At 40.3% G+C, this 18,318-nt stretch overlaps 1 protein-coding gene across 1 annotated transcript in view; it reads left to right on the top strand.

The window, feature by feature from the left end:
- The window catches only part of DNAH3 (dynein axonemal heavy chain 3), a 730,495-nt gene extending 715,989 nt beyond the window's left edge, over nucleotides 1-14,506 (top strand). The window contains exons 60-61 of the mRNA XM_077448990.1: nucleotides 1,239-1,376; nucleotides 13,996-14,506. Coding sequence (XP_077305116.1) covers nucleotides 1,239-1,376; nucleotides 13,996-14,349 — 492 coding nt within the window. The 3' untranslated portion in view covers nucleotides 14,350-14,506. The remainder of the gene's footprint in view (nucleotides 1-1,238; nucleotides 1,377-13,995) is intronic.
- The last annotated feature ends 3,812 nt before the right edge of the window (nucleotides 14,507-18,318 follow it).

Here is an 18,318-nt window from a genome sequence, read left to right as displayed (position 1 = left end):
TTGTGTGGAGAAACTTGAGTGGCCTGACCTGAACCCTATTGAACGCCTTTGAGATGAACTGGAACGCCAATTGAGAGCTAGGTTCTTCTTGTACCTGCGCTCACAAGTACTCTCTTTTGGCTGAATGGGTGCACGTTCCCGCAGAAAAACCGTCAACATTTTGAAGAAACCCATTTTAGTGGGGATAGACTGCAGATGGGAAGCCAATTACATATTAATGTCCATAGTTTAGGGACACATTGGTCTTGGTTTACAGTTGTTCTTGCCATATTCTTGGTTTAAATGCAATTGCTTAATACAGGCCTTTAAATTGTTTGCAAAATCTTTTAAGGAATTAATATACAGTGACTTGTACTATTCAAGATTTGCTAATACTGTGAGCCTGTATAATTGTACTGAAATTTTATCTTGAAGGGTCAGTCTACATATAAAGTGTATTTTACCTCAACATTTCATATTTCTCATATATGTCTGTTGTACTTGTGTTAAACGTAGCCTGTTCTCCTTGCATTGCTTACATTGTGTAAAATACTTGGAGATCCTGCCAGTCCCCCTGCTTTCCCAAACTGATCACACTGGGCATGAGAGCACATCCATCTCATCAGTCAGTTTTCTGGCTGTTCTAGAACAGCCTGCCTGTCATCCAATGGTCAGACTTCTGCTGACAGACCCCTGGACAGCCATTCACTGGGAAGATCAGTTTACTGCTTGCTCTTTCTCCACCTTTACCTCTACAAGCTCCTTTAGCATCCGAGAATAGAGATTATGTGGTCACTTATAAAAAATAAAAACCGATTTATGTTTCTTTTTTTTTTTTTTTTTACATACCGTATTTATCGGAGTAAAACACACGCCCTAAGTTTAGGAGGGAAGTTTAAAAAAAATAAAAATTTAAAATGCCCATCAATGCAGCCTAAAAATGGCACAGCCGAGATACAGAGCTGGATGTCCTGTGTATCTCGGCCGTTCTCTGTGGCTCACGTGAGACTGCGAGAGTGGGCGAAAGCTGCCGAGAGGCTCACAATCGGCGGGGGATCGGCGTATAACACGCGCCCACGATTTTCCCCTGATTTTAATGGGAGAAAAAGTGCGTGTTATACGCCGGTAAATACTTAAAAATTTTGACCTTTTATTTATGTTTTAAACGTAAAGAGTTGTTTAAAGGTAAAGGTTCACTATGTTTTAAATGTGTGGTTCCTTGTGCCAATGTCTGAATCTGATGACTTATTTCCGAACAGGATTGGATAGACAATGGTCCACCCAAAGTATTCTGGATATCAGGATTTTATTTCACCCAATCATTTCTGACCGGCGTTTCCCAGAATTATGCTAGAAAATATACCATCCCTATTGACCATATTGGATTTCAGTATGAGGTAAGTAGATGTATTTAGCATTTCGTGCATGTGCTGTATATTTATACACTGATTTTGGGTCCCATGGGTTATATAATGTGGTGGAGATGATCTATGCAAAACGATGACAGGCCATCTTCTTTTAACATCTGGGAATTTTAGGATATATATATGTATATATATTGTATTGGTACATGGCATTTATTTATTTAGAGGTACCAAAGGCTGGCTGAGTAAATCAAAGGCTTGCATTATTAAATAACATAATACTAGAGGCAGTGTTGTGTTTTTAAATGCATTTAATTGGCTCCATTATTCATTAGTTGCTTTAGATCCAAAACTTTCTAGGTTGGTCCTGCTGCAACTAGAAGCTTAGAAGCATTATTAAATCAAAGATTGTCACTAAATGCTGTCTCCATTCTTAAATGTGGAAAGGATGGCTCCCTCAAAAGCACATGGATTAGTTGTCTTTTTACTATACAATATATGGAAACTTCCTGTTTAATCCTGACAATACCCATAATGTATCCTCACAGCACATGTTGCCACATGTGTGCCTTTCCTAATACCTAGGTCTGATAGAGCCAAATTATATTTCACATTGTGCAATCAGCTTCTTTGATAGCCCTGGTGACAGTAAACACGCAACTGGGCTGATTAACCACATAAGGACCGCTTCACACCGATACACGTTGGCAGAATGGCACAGCTGGGCACAAGCATGTACAGGTATGTTGCCCTTTAAGTGCCCAGCTGTGGGTCGCGCGTGTACTGCACAAGCGACCCGGTCCTGAGCTCCGTGGCCACGGGACCCGATCGCTGCCGGTGTCCCGCGATCGGCTCAGAGAGCTGAACAAAGGGGAGAGGAAAGTGTAAACAAACCTCTCCCCGTGCTTCCTAGTGAGCCTGTCACTGATCGTCTGTTCCCTGTCATAGCAGACGATGAGCAGTGATGTCACACCCCCTACAGAAAAAAAAATATAAAAACACACACACACACACACACACACTTAACCCCTACACTGCCCCCTATTGGTTAACCCCTTCACTGCTAGTGACATTTTTATAGTAATCAGTGCATTTTTAATCGCACTGATTGCTGTATTAATGACAATGGTCCCAAAAATGTGTCAAAATTGTCCGATGTGTCCACCATAATGTCACAGTCACAATAAAAATTGCTGATCGCCGCCATTACTAGTAAAAACAAAAAAATTATTAATAAAAATGCCATAAAACTATCCCCTATTTTGTAGATGCTATAACTTTTGCGCAAACCAATCAAACGATTAATTGCGACTTTTTTTACCAAAAATATGTAGAAGAATACATATTGGCCTAAACTGAGGAAAAAAATGTTTTTTTTATATATTTTTGGGGGATATTTATTATAGTAAAAAGTAAAAAATATTGCATTTTTTTCAAAATTGTCGCTCTATTTTTGTTTATAGCGCAAAAAGGTGATCAACTACCACCAAAAGAAAGCTCTATTTGTGGGGAAAAAAGGGCGCCAATTTTGATTGGGAGCCACGTCGCATGACCACGCAATTGTCAGTTAAAGCGACGCAGTGCCGAATCACAAAAAGGGGCCTGGTCCTTTAGCTGCATATTGGTCCGGGGCTTAAGTGGTTAACGACAGTTAGAGAAAAAGAAAGTGTCAGCTTTTTTTCAGATTCAGGTTAGAAAATAAAATTACATTTAAATTAATTTATATGGGGGGAACATAAACCAATTCCATCTGTTTTTATAAACCGGTTTCACAGTCACATTTTAAAGATAAAGTAGACTGAATGTATAGATATTTATAGAAGAGGAGTAGCTTGAACAGTAGAAAAAAAAGCAAAGAAAATCTGATTAGATGATATAAACAGATTAGTGAGCTAATAAGTGTTCAGGCACACAAATTAACCACCTCGCGCCCGCCCTATAGCCGAATGACGGCCGTAGAGCAGGCGCGTTTGTCCGGGAGGCCGCTCCTGGACGTCCTAATGTTTACTTCCGCAATGCGCGCCGCCGCGCATCGCGGAAGTTCTGTGTTCGCCGTGTCCCCCGGGGACAGGAAAACACAGATCGCTGTAAACGGCCAATCACAGCGGCCGTTTACAGCGCGATTGGCGTGTCCAATGGGAGATGATCTCATATGTAAACATATGAGATCATCTCTCAGCGCCGCTCTCCCTCCTCACACAGACAGACTGTGAGAGGGGATAGATGAACGGCTGCAGCGGCAGCCGTTCTGCTTTGCTTTTTGATAAAAAAAAAAAAAAGTGCCATCCATCCTCCCCCAGCAGTGCCATCCATCCTCCCCCATCAGTGCCCTCCTGCGCCAGTGCCACCTGCCCCCAGTGCCACCTGCCCCCAGTGCCACGTATAAGTGCCATCTGTCATCAGTGCCAAGTGTCATCAGTGCCACATAGTGCCATCTGTCATCAGTGCCACGTATTAGTGCCATCTGTCATCAGTGCCACGTATCAGTGCCATTTGTCATCAGTGCCACCTGTCAGTGTCACGTGCCATCTGTTGTCAGTGTCACGTGTCATTAATGCCACGTATCAGTGCCATCTGTCAGTGTCACGAGTCATCGGTGCCATGTATTAGTGCCATGTATTAGTGCCACGTGCCATCAGCGCCACGTATAAGTGCCACGTGTCATCATTGCCACGTATCAGTGCCATCTGTCATCAGTGTCACGTGTCATTGTCCTGGTGCTTCAAAAGTGTAATAGGTAGTCAACAAGTTAGATGTGTAATTTATGTTCCTAGAACACATGATGGCGCTACCTGCATGTTGGGCCTCTCTATGTGGCCAGGCTGTGAAAAAGTCCCACACATGTGGTATTGTAATACTCAGGAGGAGTAGCAGAATTTTTGGGGGGGTGTCATTTGTGGTATACACATGCCATGTGAGAGAAATAACCTATTACAATGACAATTATGTGGAGAAAAAAAAAATAATGAAAAATCTTAATTTTGCAAAGAATTGTGGGAAAAAAATGACAACATCAAAAAGCTCACTATGCCTCTTACTAAATACCTTGGAATGTCTACTTTCCAAAAAGGGGTCATTTGGGGGGTATTTGTACTTTCCTGACTTGTTCGGGTCAACAAGAAGCGAGATAGGCCACCAGTACATCAGATGTGATCAATTTTGTGCGATTCGCACCACAGCTTGTAGACTCTCTAACTTTCACAAAGACCAAATAATATCCACTAATTTGGGTTATTTTTACCAAAGATATGTAGCAGTATAAATTGTGGCCAAAATTTATGAAGAAAAATTAATAATTTGCATAATTCTGTCACAGAAACAAAGAAATATGCGTTTTTTTTCAAAATTTTCAGTCTTTTTTCATTTATAGCGCAAAAAATAAAAACCCCAGAGGTGATCAAATACCACCAAAAGAAAGCTCTATTTGTGGGGAAAAAGAGGACAAAAATCATTTGGGTACAGTGTTGCATGACTGAGTAATTGTTATTCAAAGTGTGAGAGCACCGAAAGCTGAAAATTGGTCTGGGCAGGAAGGGTGTTTAAGTGCCCAGTAAGCAAGTGGTTAAGGAAAGTTTAGGTGTTGCATTTTGCTAATGCAAGTCAAAGATTGAGAAGACTTTACTTGTAAAAGGAGAACGTCTTGTAATAATGTGACCTGATACAACCTAATCATAGCAGTGGCAAACCTCCATCCCTAATACACTGTATGTTTAAACAAAAAAAGGAAGAGGAAAGAATGAGACTTTATATGAGGCATGTCACTAAATAAATATCCAGTTTATATTGATCATTAAATAGTTTATCATTTCAAAATAAGTTAAAAAGTATCAGTAATCTTTGGTAAAATACATTATATACTGTAAATAACAATTCACTTGTCTATGCATACAATTTTATAGATCATTCATCCATTAATAATAAACATAAGCAATTGCTCTTAGTGAGCCAAACTTGCCTGGGCATCAGTGCAAAGTGTACTGGATGCACATTTCATGGCTCACGCCACTCATCAGGAGTAAAATGCTCTGAAATTAAATCAATAACATATCTATAAATATAGGATACCCTTTAAAAAGAGAACCATCTCACAAAAAAGGGGAGGGGGGGAATCTATAACTTACAATATGGTCCAATAGCCCAACCTATATCCAAGGGAAGACGGGGACAGGGATGGTGATCTCCCTCGGGCTTGAGGTGAGGAATCCCATCCAAGCCACGGACAGCAGCCAGGTGACCATATCACAACCATGTAAATCTTGTGTGCTTGAACCCACACTGCTCTGCAAGGTTATGTAAATGAGACCATGTGAGATGAATGAACTGTTGGATAAGGTGAACCTATACCAGTGACTAAGGCTGGATTCACACCTATGCAATTTTAGTGCTTTTTGCAGATTTGCACTAAAGTCCATTTAACATGGAACACGTTCTGTAGTGCAAATCTGCAAAATGCACTAAAAATGCATAGGTGTGAATCCAGCCTTAATGGAGGCGATATATGGTGTGCGATTGCTCCAGTGAACTGAAGAGTGCTAACTAAAAGGATGTGTGTGCATGTACCCACCAAAATTAAATCCATGTCCAAACCCACCATTTGATAAGTATGTGCACTCCATAATGAAATATAAGTGTTGCTAAAATAGATCTGAAAAGTGTTGTGTGCGCTATAAATTATCATCCGTTACCTTAGGTGTATGATTCTGTGGATGTGAGCATGCCTGGGATCCCTCTCATGTGAATGACCCATGTGGAATGGTCAGCTGGCTCGCCCAAGCCACTCTCATCCCCGATGAGGGGCGGGTTCCCACTATCATGAAAAAACCCCACCAACGTGGCGGGAAATAGCGACAAGCTCTGGCTTCATCACCAGCATATGAATCCGCTGTGGAACCAAGCAAGTCCCAGTCTCAACTAGATAGAAAGGGGGGGAGAGAGAATCTACCCCATGCTCAGATGTGATGACGCTGAATCATAGGACAGCATCTTTGGTATGAAAAATTATACAAGCTAACAATACTACTGAAGTGTCTGATCTGATAATGAAAGAAATTTCTCTTTCCTGAAACCTTGGATTCTAGGACTAGACTCTGCACAGGAAAAAAGGCATGTGTAGAACCTGGATCTTGGATTCAGGGGTCCATGTAAACCTGCACAGAGAAAATACAGATTTACACTAATATGTCTGTTCCATAAAGCCTGGTGGTATAAGATATACATTAGAAAAAGTTGTTCCTATGGAAAGCTTTATTGTATTTGCAAGAGGAGACTGGGGTATTCTAAGCTTCCTTCATTCCAAAAGTGAATAAAATATTTGTCATCATCGTGTTAATGAAACCAAGACTCTGTCTTAACATGCATGCAATACCTAAACCACACTGGTTTGACCAGGTTTATTAAGGCATGGCCACCTTCGATGAGACATACCCACTTTTGAACCCCAAGTTTTTGTTTGTTTTATAAATTATGGGCACTGCCATTGTAGACCCCCAGGTTGTTGTCCTGGTTTATATCTTACCAAAGTGGAGCTAAGACCAGCTCTCTTTTGGCATATAGAAACTGGTGCAGACAGATTTTGCCAAGGTATCTCATGAGCAATCCAAAAGTGGCACAATGTGCACCATTCAAATCCAAGTTTTAAACAGGGACATGCATTTGGAACATTCTGCACCTCTTTTAGAATGCATGAGAGACACTTATGCAAAATGTGTCAGTTCCAGCCTTTATGCATTCCAGGGACTGACTCCCAGCTGGGGATCAATGTTATTTCATTAGTTTGTCAAAAATTTGAAAAAGCTGTGTCCTTCCAAGTACAAGGGTAAAAGAGTGCCAATGTATATGCACCACATTGAAACAATTTTTACAAAAAAAATAAATCAAAAACTGTCCACAAGCACCAACACTGTTTCAAGGAGGCTGTGTTCTTGTAAAATTGTGCCTTAAGGCTGAAGTTGACATCTGAAAATCTAGAAAAACATCAAGCTTGGTGTACCACAGTTGGTACATAGTTAGTCTGGTTGAAGAAAGACACAAGTCCACATAGTTTAACCAATAAAAGGGAAAAATAAATTATACAATCCTATATACACAAGCCTATTACCACAGTTGATTCAGAGGAAGGAAAAAAGCCAAGCAAAGCATGATCCAATTTGCTCCAGAAGGGGGGGGGGAGAAATCCTTCCTGATCCCCCAGGAGGGGATTAACTTTACCTATAAATGTGAGTACATGGTTATATTATGTACATTTAGGAAATAATCCAGGCCTTTTTTTTAACCACTTCACTCCCGGAAGCTTTTACCCCCTTCCTCACCAGAGCCCTTTTTACAATTTGGCACTGCGTCGCTTTAACTGGTAATTGCACGGTCATGCTATGCTGTACCCAAACGAAATGTGCATGCTTTTTTCCCCACATAGAGAGCTTTCTTTTGTTCTTTTGGTGTCATTTGATCACCTTTGTGGTTTTTATTTTTTGCGCTATAAACAAAAAAATATACATTTATATTTATAATATATATATATATATATATATATATATATATATATATATATTATTTACTATAATAAATATCCATTGACGTTTATACAGCGATCAGGGTTATAAAAATGCACTGATTACTGTGTAAATATCATTGGTAGGGAAGGGGTTAAATGTGTTCCCTCAGCGTGTTCCATTTGTATGGGGATAAGACTGAGTTGGAGAGGAGACATATCGCTGTTCCTACTTGGTAGGAACAAACAAAATGTCTCTTCTCTTCTGACAGCACAAGGATGTGTGTGTTTAAACACAAATGCCATGCTGGCGCTCATGATCACTGGCCACGCGCATCGCATCCCCTGCTGTGCTTGTGCCCTCTACGGCTCTTAAAGGAAACCCTGTACTGGTTTGGGGTTTCGCGCAGGGGTGCCATTCTGCCCCCCTGTAAGTAGACATGAGTCTTGAGGGAGTCTATTCTACATCTTACTGTGAAGAAACCTTTCCGTATTTGGATATGAAAGCTCTTTTTCTCTAGACGTAAAGAGTGCCCCCTTTTCCTCTGTGATGACCTTAAAGTGAATAATTCAACACCAAGTTCATTATATGGACCACTTGTGTATTTATACATGATGATCATAGTCCCTTAATTTCTTCTTCTCAAGAGAAAAGAAATTCAGTTCCTCTAATTTTTCCTCATAGTGGAGTTCCTCCATGCCTAAACTGATGCCCAAAACTGAACTGCATATGCCAGAAAAATTTGTGACAAACCCAGTATAGATATCTACACACAGACTGTGCTAAAAACAATGTGATTCACTTACCTAGGGCACCATTTTCATCCTTTTGAATCTGTTAAACACTAGGATAGCGAACGCTATAGCACCTAGCAGTGCGCATAGAAAACAGTTTCATAGTTAGTAAGGTTGAATAAAGACGCCAGTCCATCCAGTTCAACCTGAGTGTCTACAATTGTCCCTATCCCTGTACATTACACACTCACATCGGTCCCTACCCTAAAGGAGCCCATAATCCAAGGTCCCCATTCATATACTAGGGCCAATTTTGGACAGAAGCCAATTAACCTACCTGCATGTCTTTGGTTTGTGGGAGGAAACCGGAGTACCCGGCGGAAACCCGCACAGGGAGAACATGCAAACTCCAGGCAGGTAGAGTCACGGTTGGGATTCGAACCAGCGACCCTTCTTACTGCTAGGCGAGAGTGCTAACCACTACATCACTGTGCCACCCACGGCACATCTGCACATGCTGGTGGTGGTCACTTATTCCCTTCACTCATTGTCAGTAACTAGGGTTGCTCCGATACCAAGCATTTGGATGAGTACTTGTGCAAATGCTCCAATACCTACAACCAATACTTTTGTAGTGCAATTTGAGCCCATACAAAATGAATGGGCTCATATCGCACTGCAAAGATTTGTATGTAATTTGAACAGCAATGCAGTGCGATTCCTGTCCAAATCACATGCATTTTCCCCACACCGTTTCTGTGTGAACATAGGCTTGTCATAGTGACTTCAGACAAAAATTGAACCACAGTCCTGTTGTAATCGCATGCGATTCTATCAGTACGCTTTAAACCCACTTATTTTGTATGCGGTGAAATCACACTGCACTGTATTGGTGAGTATTTGAGCACAAATATCGGTGCTCGCTTTTAAAAAAAAAAAAAAAAAAAAAAACTCACCCCCCCCCCCCCCAACCACTACTTTACATCCTACAATGTTTTTATCCTTTGGGGGTAATTTTACCAACTAATATAAATATAAACAACACACCTCTATATATGGGATTGCCACAGTAATACTAAAAAAATATATATATATTTATAGATAGAATCAGAAACGTGCTAGGATTCATAAACTACTTTATTCCACTATGAAAACAATTAAAAATATTCCCTTACAACTGCATGTTCTATTTCTTAAACCCCTCTTCAATCATGTTAATAAAAAGAGGAAGAGAAGTACTGCTTATTATGATCTACTATTACTGAAGCATTATTGTCAAACATATTACATTGTAGATCGATACAAGGCACAGTGTAATATATCATCATCTGCATTCAACTAATTGTAAGAGCTGTAAAAACTGACATCCCCAATATCCGTTTACAATTGGCATGAACTTGAAAGAGAAGTATGCCTCAACTATGAGAGACAAAATGTGGAAACAAATCCAGACAATCACATTGTCTGATTTTTGAAAGAATTTATTTGCAAATTATGGTGGAAAATAAGTATTTGGTCACCTACAAACAAGCAAAATTTCTGGCTCTCACAGACCTGTATTAACTTCAAGAGACTCCTCTGTATTAATGGCACCTGTTTGAACTTGTTATCAGTTTAAAAGACCTGTCCACAACCTCAAACAGTCACACTCCAAAGACCTGTCGAAGGACACCAGAAACAAAATTGTAGACCTGCACCAGGCTGGGAAGACTGAATCTGCAACAGGCAATCAGCTTGGTGTGAAGAAATCAACTATGGGAGCAATAATTAGAAAATGGAAGACATACAAGACCACTGATAATCTCCCTCGATCTGGGGCTCCATGTAAGATCTCACCCCGTGGGGTCAAAATGATCACAAAAGTGAACAAAAATTCCAGAACCACACAGAGGGACCTAGTGAATGACCTGCAGAGAGCTGGGACCAACGAAACAAAGGCTACCATCAGGAACACACTACGCCTCCAGGGAGAACATTTGGATGATCCAGAAGATTGGGAGAATGTCATATGGTCAGATGAAACTAAAGTAGAACTGCTTGGTAGAAACACAACTCATCGTGTTTGGAGGAAAGAGAATGCTGAGTTGCAACCAAAGAACACCATACCTACTGTGAAGCATGGGGGTGGCAACATCATGCTTTGGGGCTGTTTCTCTGCAAAGGGAACAGGATGACTAATCCGTTTACATGAAAGAATGAATGGGGGCCATGTATCGTGAGATTTTGAGTGCAAACCTCCTCCCATCAGCAAGGGCATTGAAGATGAAACGTGGCTGGGTCTTTCAGCATGACAATGATCCCAAACACACCACCCAGGCAACGAAGGACTGGCTTCGTAAGAAGCATTTCAAGGTCCTGGAGTGGCCTAGCCAGTCTCCAGATCTCAACCCTTTGGAGGGAGTTGAAAGTCTGTGTTGCCCAGCGTCCCGCCCCAAAACATCACTGCGCTAGAGGAGATCTACATGGAGGAATGGGCCAACATACCAGCAACAGTGTGTGACAACCTTGTGAAGACTTACAGAAAACATTTGACCTCTGTCATTGCCAACAAACTTTTGATATTGACAAAATACTTATTTTCCACCATAATTTGCAAATAAATTCTTTCAAAAAATCAGACAATGTGATTGTCTGGATTTGTTTACAAATTTTGTCTCTCATAGTTGAGGTATACCTATGATGACAATTACAGGCCTCTCTCCTCTTTTTAAAAGGGGAGAACTTGCACAATTGGTGGCTGACTAAATACTATTCTGCCCCACTGGGGGTGGCACATGCCCGTGGTGGCTATTTGTATTTTATATTATTTGCTGCACATTTTGGCCCTAAGTTTACAATGCTTTTAGCCCTGATGAAGCCACAATGTGGCTTATTTCAGTTGGGTAAGTTAGTACGATTTCGCTGTTTTTTTTCATTTGGAGGACGACTTTTAGGGAATTAAGAGAGGGCCTTCTCTACATTGAAGAGGGCAACTGGAGAATTGTCTTAAAATGTGTTATGGAACGTTAATGTATGAGGAATATATAATTTGATTGCTTTCATCCTGTAAAGGATTTTAGGTGGACTTGCGATAAACTGAGATGAGACCACAGTTTTACAATTTGAAAAAGCTGAGTGATCGCTATATGTGGAAACAGCAAATGAAGTAGGATTGGGCCTGAATATATCAAAAGATTAGTAAACTCTGAAAGTCACCTGCCAAAATAGTACACACAAGCACATTTAAAGTAGTACATATCCCAATACATGAGAAAATAAAAGTTTCCTACTCTGATGGGGCTAGATGTGCAAACAAGAAATGCACAGCGTTTATGTGAAAATAAGATGTCGCTATACATAGTATTAATACATTATATCCGGAGTGTTTTAAATTCCACTAAAAAATTTTAACATCTTACACACACTACAGTTAAGAACAGTAGAACAAAAATAAAATCTTGGATTGTGCTTCATATGAATGGAGTTTGCCATTTAAACCTGGGAAAAGCTGTGTCTTTCAACTGCCATATCCATCTACTTTCTTGTTCATATCTCCACCACTTTCACTGGGGGACACCCCATCCAAGACCCAGGCAACCTACCACACTACCTCCATGTTACAAGACAAAATCCCTCACTACTGGGAGAAAATAAATTGTTCTAATACATAATGTTCATACAACTGCTGCCTTCACCATATCCTACCTACTAAAATACATATTTACAGTGCCTTGCAAAAGCGTTCACCCCCTTGGCATCATTTAATTTACAGAACATGCCCACAACTTTGAAGATTTTTTTATTTTTTATTATTGCAACAACAACTAAAGTCAATGTACATAACTATTCACCCCCTAAAGTCAATACTTTGTAGAGCCACCTTTTGCGTCTATCACAGATCCAAGTCGCTTTGGATAAGTTTCTATGAGCTTGCCACATCTTACCAGTGGGATTTTTGCCAATTTTTCCTTGCAAAATTGCTCCGGCTCCTTCAAGTTGTGCTTGTGAACAGCAATCTTTAACTCTGGCCAGGTTTTCTATTGGATTGAGGTCTGGGCTTTGACTAGGCCATTCCAACACATTTACATGTTTCCCCCTTAAACCACTCAAGTGTTGCTTTAGCAGTATGTTGGGGGTCATTGTCATGCTGGAAGGTGAACCTCAATTCTAGCCTCAAATCAGTGGTACAGGTTTTGCTTAAGAATATCCCTGTATTTAGCACCATCCATATTTCCCTCAACTCTGACAAGTTTCCTAGTCCCGACTGCTGCAAAACATAGCCACAGCATGATACTGCCACCACCATGTTTTACTGTGGGGTTGGTGTTCTTTGGGCGATGTGATGTGTTGGGTTTGCGCCAGACATAGCATTTTTTTTTGATTGCCAAAAAGTTAAATTTTAGTCTCATCAGACCAGAGCATCTTCCTCCATACCTTTTTGGGAGTCTCCCACATGGCGTTTCGCAAACTAAAAACTTGCCATTTAGTTTTTTTGCTGAAAGTAATGGCTTTCTTCTGGCCACTCTGCCATAAAGCCCAATGGAGCGTATAGCTTATGGTCGTCCTATGTACAGATATTCCAGTCTCTGCTGTGGAACTCTGCAGCTCCTCCAGGGTTACCTTAGGTCTCTGTGCTGCCTCTCTGATTAATGCCCTCCTTGCCTGGTCTGTGAGTTTTGGTGTGCGGCCGTCTCTTGGCAGGTTTGTTGTTGTGCCATGTTCTTTCCATTTGGTTATGATAGATTTGATGGTGATCCTAAAAGATTTGGATTTTTTATTTTTTTTTTTGTTTTTTTTTTATAACCTAACCCTGACTTATCCTTCTCAACAACATTGTCCCTTACTTGTTCGGAGAGTTCCTTTGTCTTCATGGCAGTGTTTGGTTAGTAGTGCCTCTTGCTTAGGTGTTGCAGCCTCTGGGGCCTTTCATGTGACACTTAAATTGCACACAGGTGGACATCATTTCACTATGTGACTGCTGAAGGTAATTTGTTGCACCAGAGCTTTTTATCGGCTTCATAACAAAAGGGGATGAATACATACGCACATGCCAATTATTTTTTTTTTTTCTGAAAAATTGTTTTATGTATATATTTCTCTAATTTTACTTCACCAACTAGATTAGATTAGACTATTGTGTTATGATCTATCACATATAATTCAGATAAAAAAAAAAAAAATTGAACTAAAGGCTGTAATGTAACAAAATAGGAAAATAGGTAAAAAGCCAAGAATGGGGGGGGGGGGGGGGGGGTGTTGTTGAATACTTTTGCAAGGCACTGTACCTGGTCAGTTGTGTTATCTGACCGGTACCTGTGCTAGCTATAATATCTTCTATGTTAAAGATACTGTAGTAGTATAGTTGCTTTGGTTACCCACAATGCTATTCCGTTACATTGTTCATGTGTTCTGCACAAATCTGTATACATTTTTATTTGTATTCCATTTCAGGTGACCAGTTATGAGCACACCATAGACACAGCTCCAGAAGATGGTGCTTACATCAAAGGACTCTTCCTAGAAGGAGCATGCTGGGACAGACAAGAGATGCAGATTGGAGAATCCCTTTCCAAAATCCTGTACGATTCTCTACCTGTAATATGGCTGAAACCAGGAGAGAGCGCAAAATTTGAGCACAAAAACTCATATTTCTGTCCAGTATATAAAACGAGTGCTAGGCGGGGAACTCTCTCAACCACCGGCCATTCCACCAACTATGTCCTCTCTATAGAACTTCCCACAGACAAACCTCAGAAACATTGGATTAACCGTGGTGTGGCAGCCCTTTGCCAACTGGATGATTAAATTTATATAAAGAGTACTGTAAGATTTCTCTCTTCCTAGTAGTTATTTTATTTGCACTACTGCTATATACATTGTTTGATAGTATGTGCCTTAAAAACAGCCTGCTGTGTACAATTGGTTGTACAAATCTTGAAAATAAAATTTTAACCTAATCCAATTTTGTAGTCAGGGTAAATTCATTTCTTGACCCATAAGCATTCTATACACACTTACCTTATTAGCACATATTAAAGATTGGCTAAACCTATATCCAGACATACCTACAGTATATATTAGATTTGTAGGGTGTTTTAATGTTTAACATTTTTGGTAAGCTCTCGCTATGTTTTACCAGGTGTAAGATGTGTGTCAAATAGCAGAGACAGGAAATTTATTTTAAGTGGTTTCCCCTGGGTTTTAGTCTTTGGCAGCAAACTTGAGGACAAAGTCTTCCTTCACAGTAGTACATAAAACAAAACACAAAACTTCTAGTCTCCTGGCAAATCAGTCTCAAACAAGGATGCATCAAATGAGAATTGCAGAAAAATAATTATTGTTCATCTCTCTTGTTCAGCATCAGTTAGTCAAAAGGTGTTAAAACTAAAACATTTTTAAAAGCAGCCAAGTTAAATACCTTCAAGTTTCATAGTTCCCGGGACTGGATAGTAGGGGGCCTAGGCCAAGGGCAATGACTCCCGCTTCTTATTTCTGACATCTATTCTTCTTCTTTTTACTCCTTCCCTTCTTTTTTTCTTCTTTTCTCTTTTAAGTTCAATGATAATTACCTTATGGATGCAAGTGGAGAGTCCTGGAGCCTCTCAATTTTTGATGCCAATGTGGGAACTACGTAAAGAGACTCCAAGTACCTGATCAATGTTGGTGATAAGGGCCTGACCTTGGGTTATAATAAAGGCACTACAGTTTGATCAAACATTACCGAGTTGGTTTCCAGAACAATATTCCTGCATAGTTTATACCACAGAGAAGTTATTCCGTACATGCCCAAATTCAACTGTATTTACCTTTGTTTTTATATTACAGTCATATGGAATGGACACTTGATCACTTTGAGAATGCATGGATCTTTCTGTATAGATATATTATTTGTATTCTAAGAAATTTGTTAAAACTTTCGAATAAAAATCTATTGCAAACAAAATCAGGCAAGTAATTATTTTCAGACAGAGTTCAGATATAGTATACCACCAATATCTCTTATAGCGGATTTTCTTATGTCACCCATTAGGGAAGAGGACAGAGTCTCTTACTCACCAACCCCTAACCCACATACTAAATTTCCTGGGCTCCCAGCCACTCTAATGGTGTAGTTGCAAAATGCTTCTGGGTATCAGGAGCATGTGAACTCGCACCCATGTGGCCAATCACCAGATGTGAACACTCACCTATCTGTTAAAGGCACAAGAAGGTCAGGGTTTGGGCTAGTAACAGTTAAGCTCCCCATAGATTTTTTTTTTTTTTTTTGCAGATTAAAAAAGACAAAAAAAAAAAAAACAAACAAACAAACAAACAAATGGATTACCCCATGCGCACAATCAAGCTGTAAAAAGGCATCCCTGCCCCCACCACGCCATTGTATTCCGACAGCAGGAACACCTCCATCTTCCCTCCACTGTGAGAATACACTCATCAACGCTGCAGCCAATTGGCAGGATGTGCTGATAGAGTGGAAATTTTCCAACATTCCCATTCGAGAGAAGCCAATCTTCAGATTAACTTCCCTCTAGTGGGACCAGCCATAAAAGAATCAAAATCCATCCGATCCCAGCTGAATTTCAATCCATCTATGAACAAGCTTTGGTCTTTTTAAAGCAGGATATTACAGTAACAAAGCATGGCTAAAATAAACACAACTTATAAAATTATAAGTAAAGGCAAAAGGGAAATTCACTCTAGTTATCCTGTTTACTGTTATAACCAAGAGTGCAAACAAGAGTAACAAAAAAAAAAAAAAACACACACACACACAACACAGCTTTGGTTGCCACCAAAGTAGGTATAGAGGGGAAAATCTTCCTTTCGAAATACAAGTTTAAAAAGGTAATTTTTTTTTTTAAAGGTACATTTGGGGGACACTAGCTCTGGGGGCAACCATGGATTTCCTCACTGTCTGTTTTGGCTATGGGAAAGAATCTGAAGAGAAATCTCCTCAATGGGATACAGATGGGAAAACAAAAACATGACAGAGGTAACTCTCCCTTACCCTTACAGTTTGCCTATAGTTCTACATTCACATCAATACCTAAGATCTGCAAACTAAAGCCATGATGATTCTATTTTTTACACTAAAATAGAAGCTAGGCTAATATAAAATAAAAAAACTTGGCTAAATCCTTTAAAAACCTTAGTTAGACTTACCGGTAACGGTATTTCTAGAAGTTTTTCAGGACAGCACCTGGAGAGAGCATAGCTCCACCCAACTTTCCAAGAAATACTACGAATAATTCCTTTTAAAAAGGCAGCCCCCTTCCACCACGGCCTCAGCCGTAAACAAAAAACCGCCAGCCATGCTGAAAAACAGAATTTAAAAACAAAACAACAAAATAAACATAATAAAAAAAAATAAGTCATACTGGAAACCACAAGGGAGGGTAATAGCTGCTGTCCTGAAAGGCTATTAATACCGTCACCGTTAAGTCTATGGTTTTCTCAAAGCGTCTTTCATGACAGCACCTGGAGAGAATAAGCAAGAAACTTACTATAGGGTGGGACCTGATATTAGATCTACTCTAGAATGCCAGATGAACGTAGTGAAACTTGTCCACGTGGTGGCTTTACAGATTTGGTTGGGAGAGGTGCCAGCCCTCTCAGCCCAAGATGTTGCTACTGCCCTCGTTGAGTGGGCTTGGATACCCTCTGGCGGCATCTGCCCTGAGACTTTGTAGGTTCCTCAATGGCTGTGTTCTGAGCCATCTTCCTATCGAGCTCTTAAAAGCACGCGGTCCCTTACGTGCCCCTGAGAACAGCACAAAAAGGGAATTTGACTTCCTAAATTGTTTGGTCAATTCCAGATAATGCATTAGGCTTCTCTTCACATCCAGCGTATGGAACGTTTCCTCTTTAGAATTGGCTGGGGATGTGCAGAATGTTGGTAGAATCACCTCCTGAGAATGATGAAAGGCGGAGGAGACTTAAGGAAGAAAGCCTAGGTCCACCTTCAAGATTATCCAAGACTGTTAGGAAAGGTTCTATTATGGAAAAAGCTTTCAGCTCACAGACTCTCCTGGCGGAGGTTACTGCTACTAATAAGGCAGTTTTCAGAGTCCAATTTTTTACTGTTGCCTCCTCTAGAGCTTCAAAATGATTCCTAGTTAGCCCTTGCAGGACCACTGACAAGGCCCAACTTGGACTTTTTTTTTTATAGGTGCTGGTCTTGACCTAGCCATTGCTTTAAAGCACCTAATAACTAATGGATCTCTTGATAACTGTACTTCCAAAAAAAAAAAAAAACGTATAAACGCGGCCACCTGTGTCTTCAAGGTGCTAACCCCTTTTCCATTCCATCATGAAGAAATTCCAGGAATACTTTGTTCCACACCAGGAGTTGTAGCATTTACAAACCTTGAAATAAATATCTTGTGTATTTTTTCCTGCTGTTTAACAGCATAGAAACAAAATTTGTCTGACAGACCCCTTTTCTTTAGGATCTGCTCCTCAGAAACCAAGCTGCTAACTTTAGCTGGCTTATGTCTGGATGCCAGATGGGGCCCTTGCTCAGAAGAGCATTTCATAGGGGTAACATCCAAAGGGGTTCCATCGCTAGGTTCAGGAGTGTTGAGAACCAAATCCTATTGGGCCAAAAGGGAGCCACCAGTATGCGATTCGTGGACTCTTCCTAAAATATTTTTGAGGATGAACAGAATTGTTGCACAAGATCTGAATGTGTTGACCCTTGATCTCTTCCTGAAATCAGAGAAGCCCCATCCAAATGGATGATCTTTTTTCATCTGAATTTGTCCAGATTACCTGGGC

This window comes from Lithobates pipiens, unplaced genomic scaffold, assembly GCF_037356315.1.
Source record: "Lithobates pipiens isolate NorthernLeopardFrog02 unplaced genomic scaffold, aLitPip1_a1.2 Scaffold_22, whole genome shotgun sequence".
Classification (NCBI taxonomy): domain Eukaryota; kingdom Metazoa; phylum Chordata; class Amphibia; order Anura; family Ranidae; genus Lithobates; species Lithobates pipiens.
The sequence above is the reverse complement of the archived record's forward strand: the minus strand, read 5'-3'. Positions and strand labels throughout refer to the sequence as shown.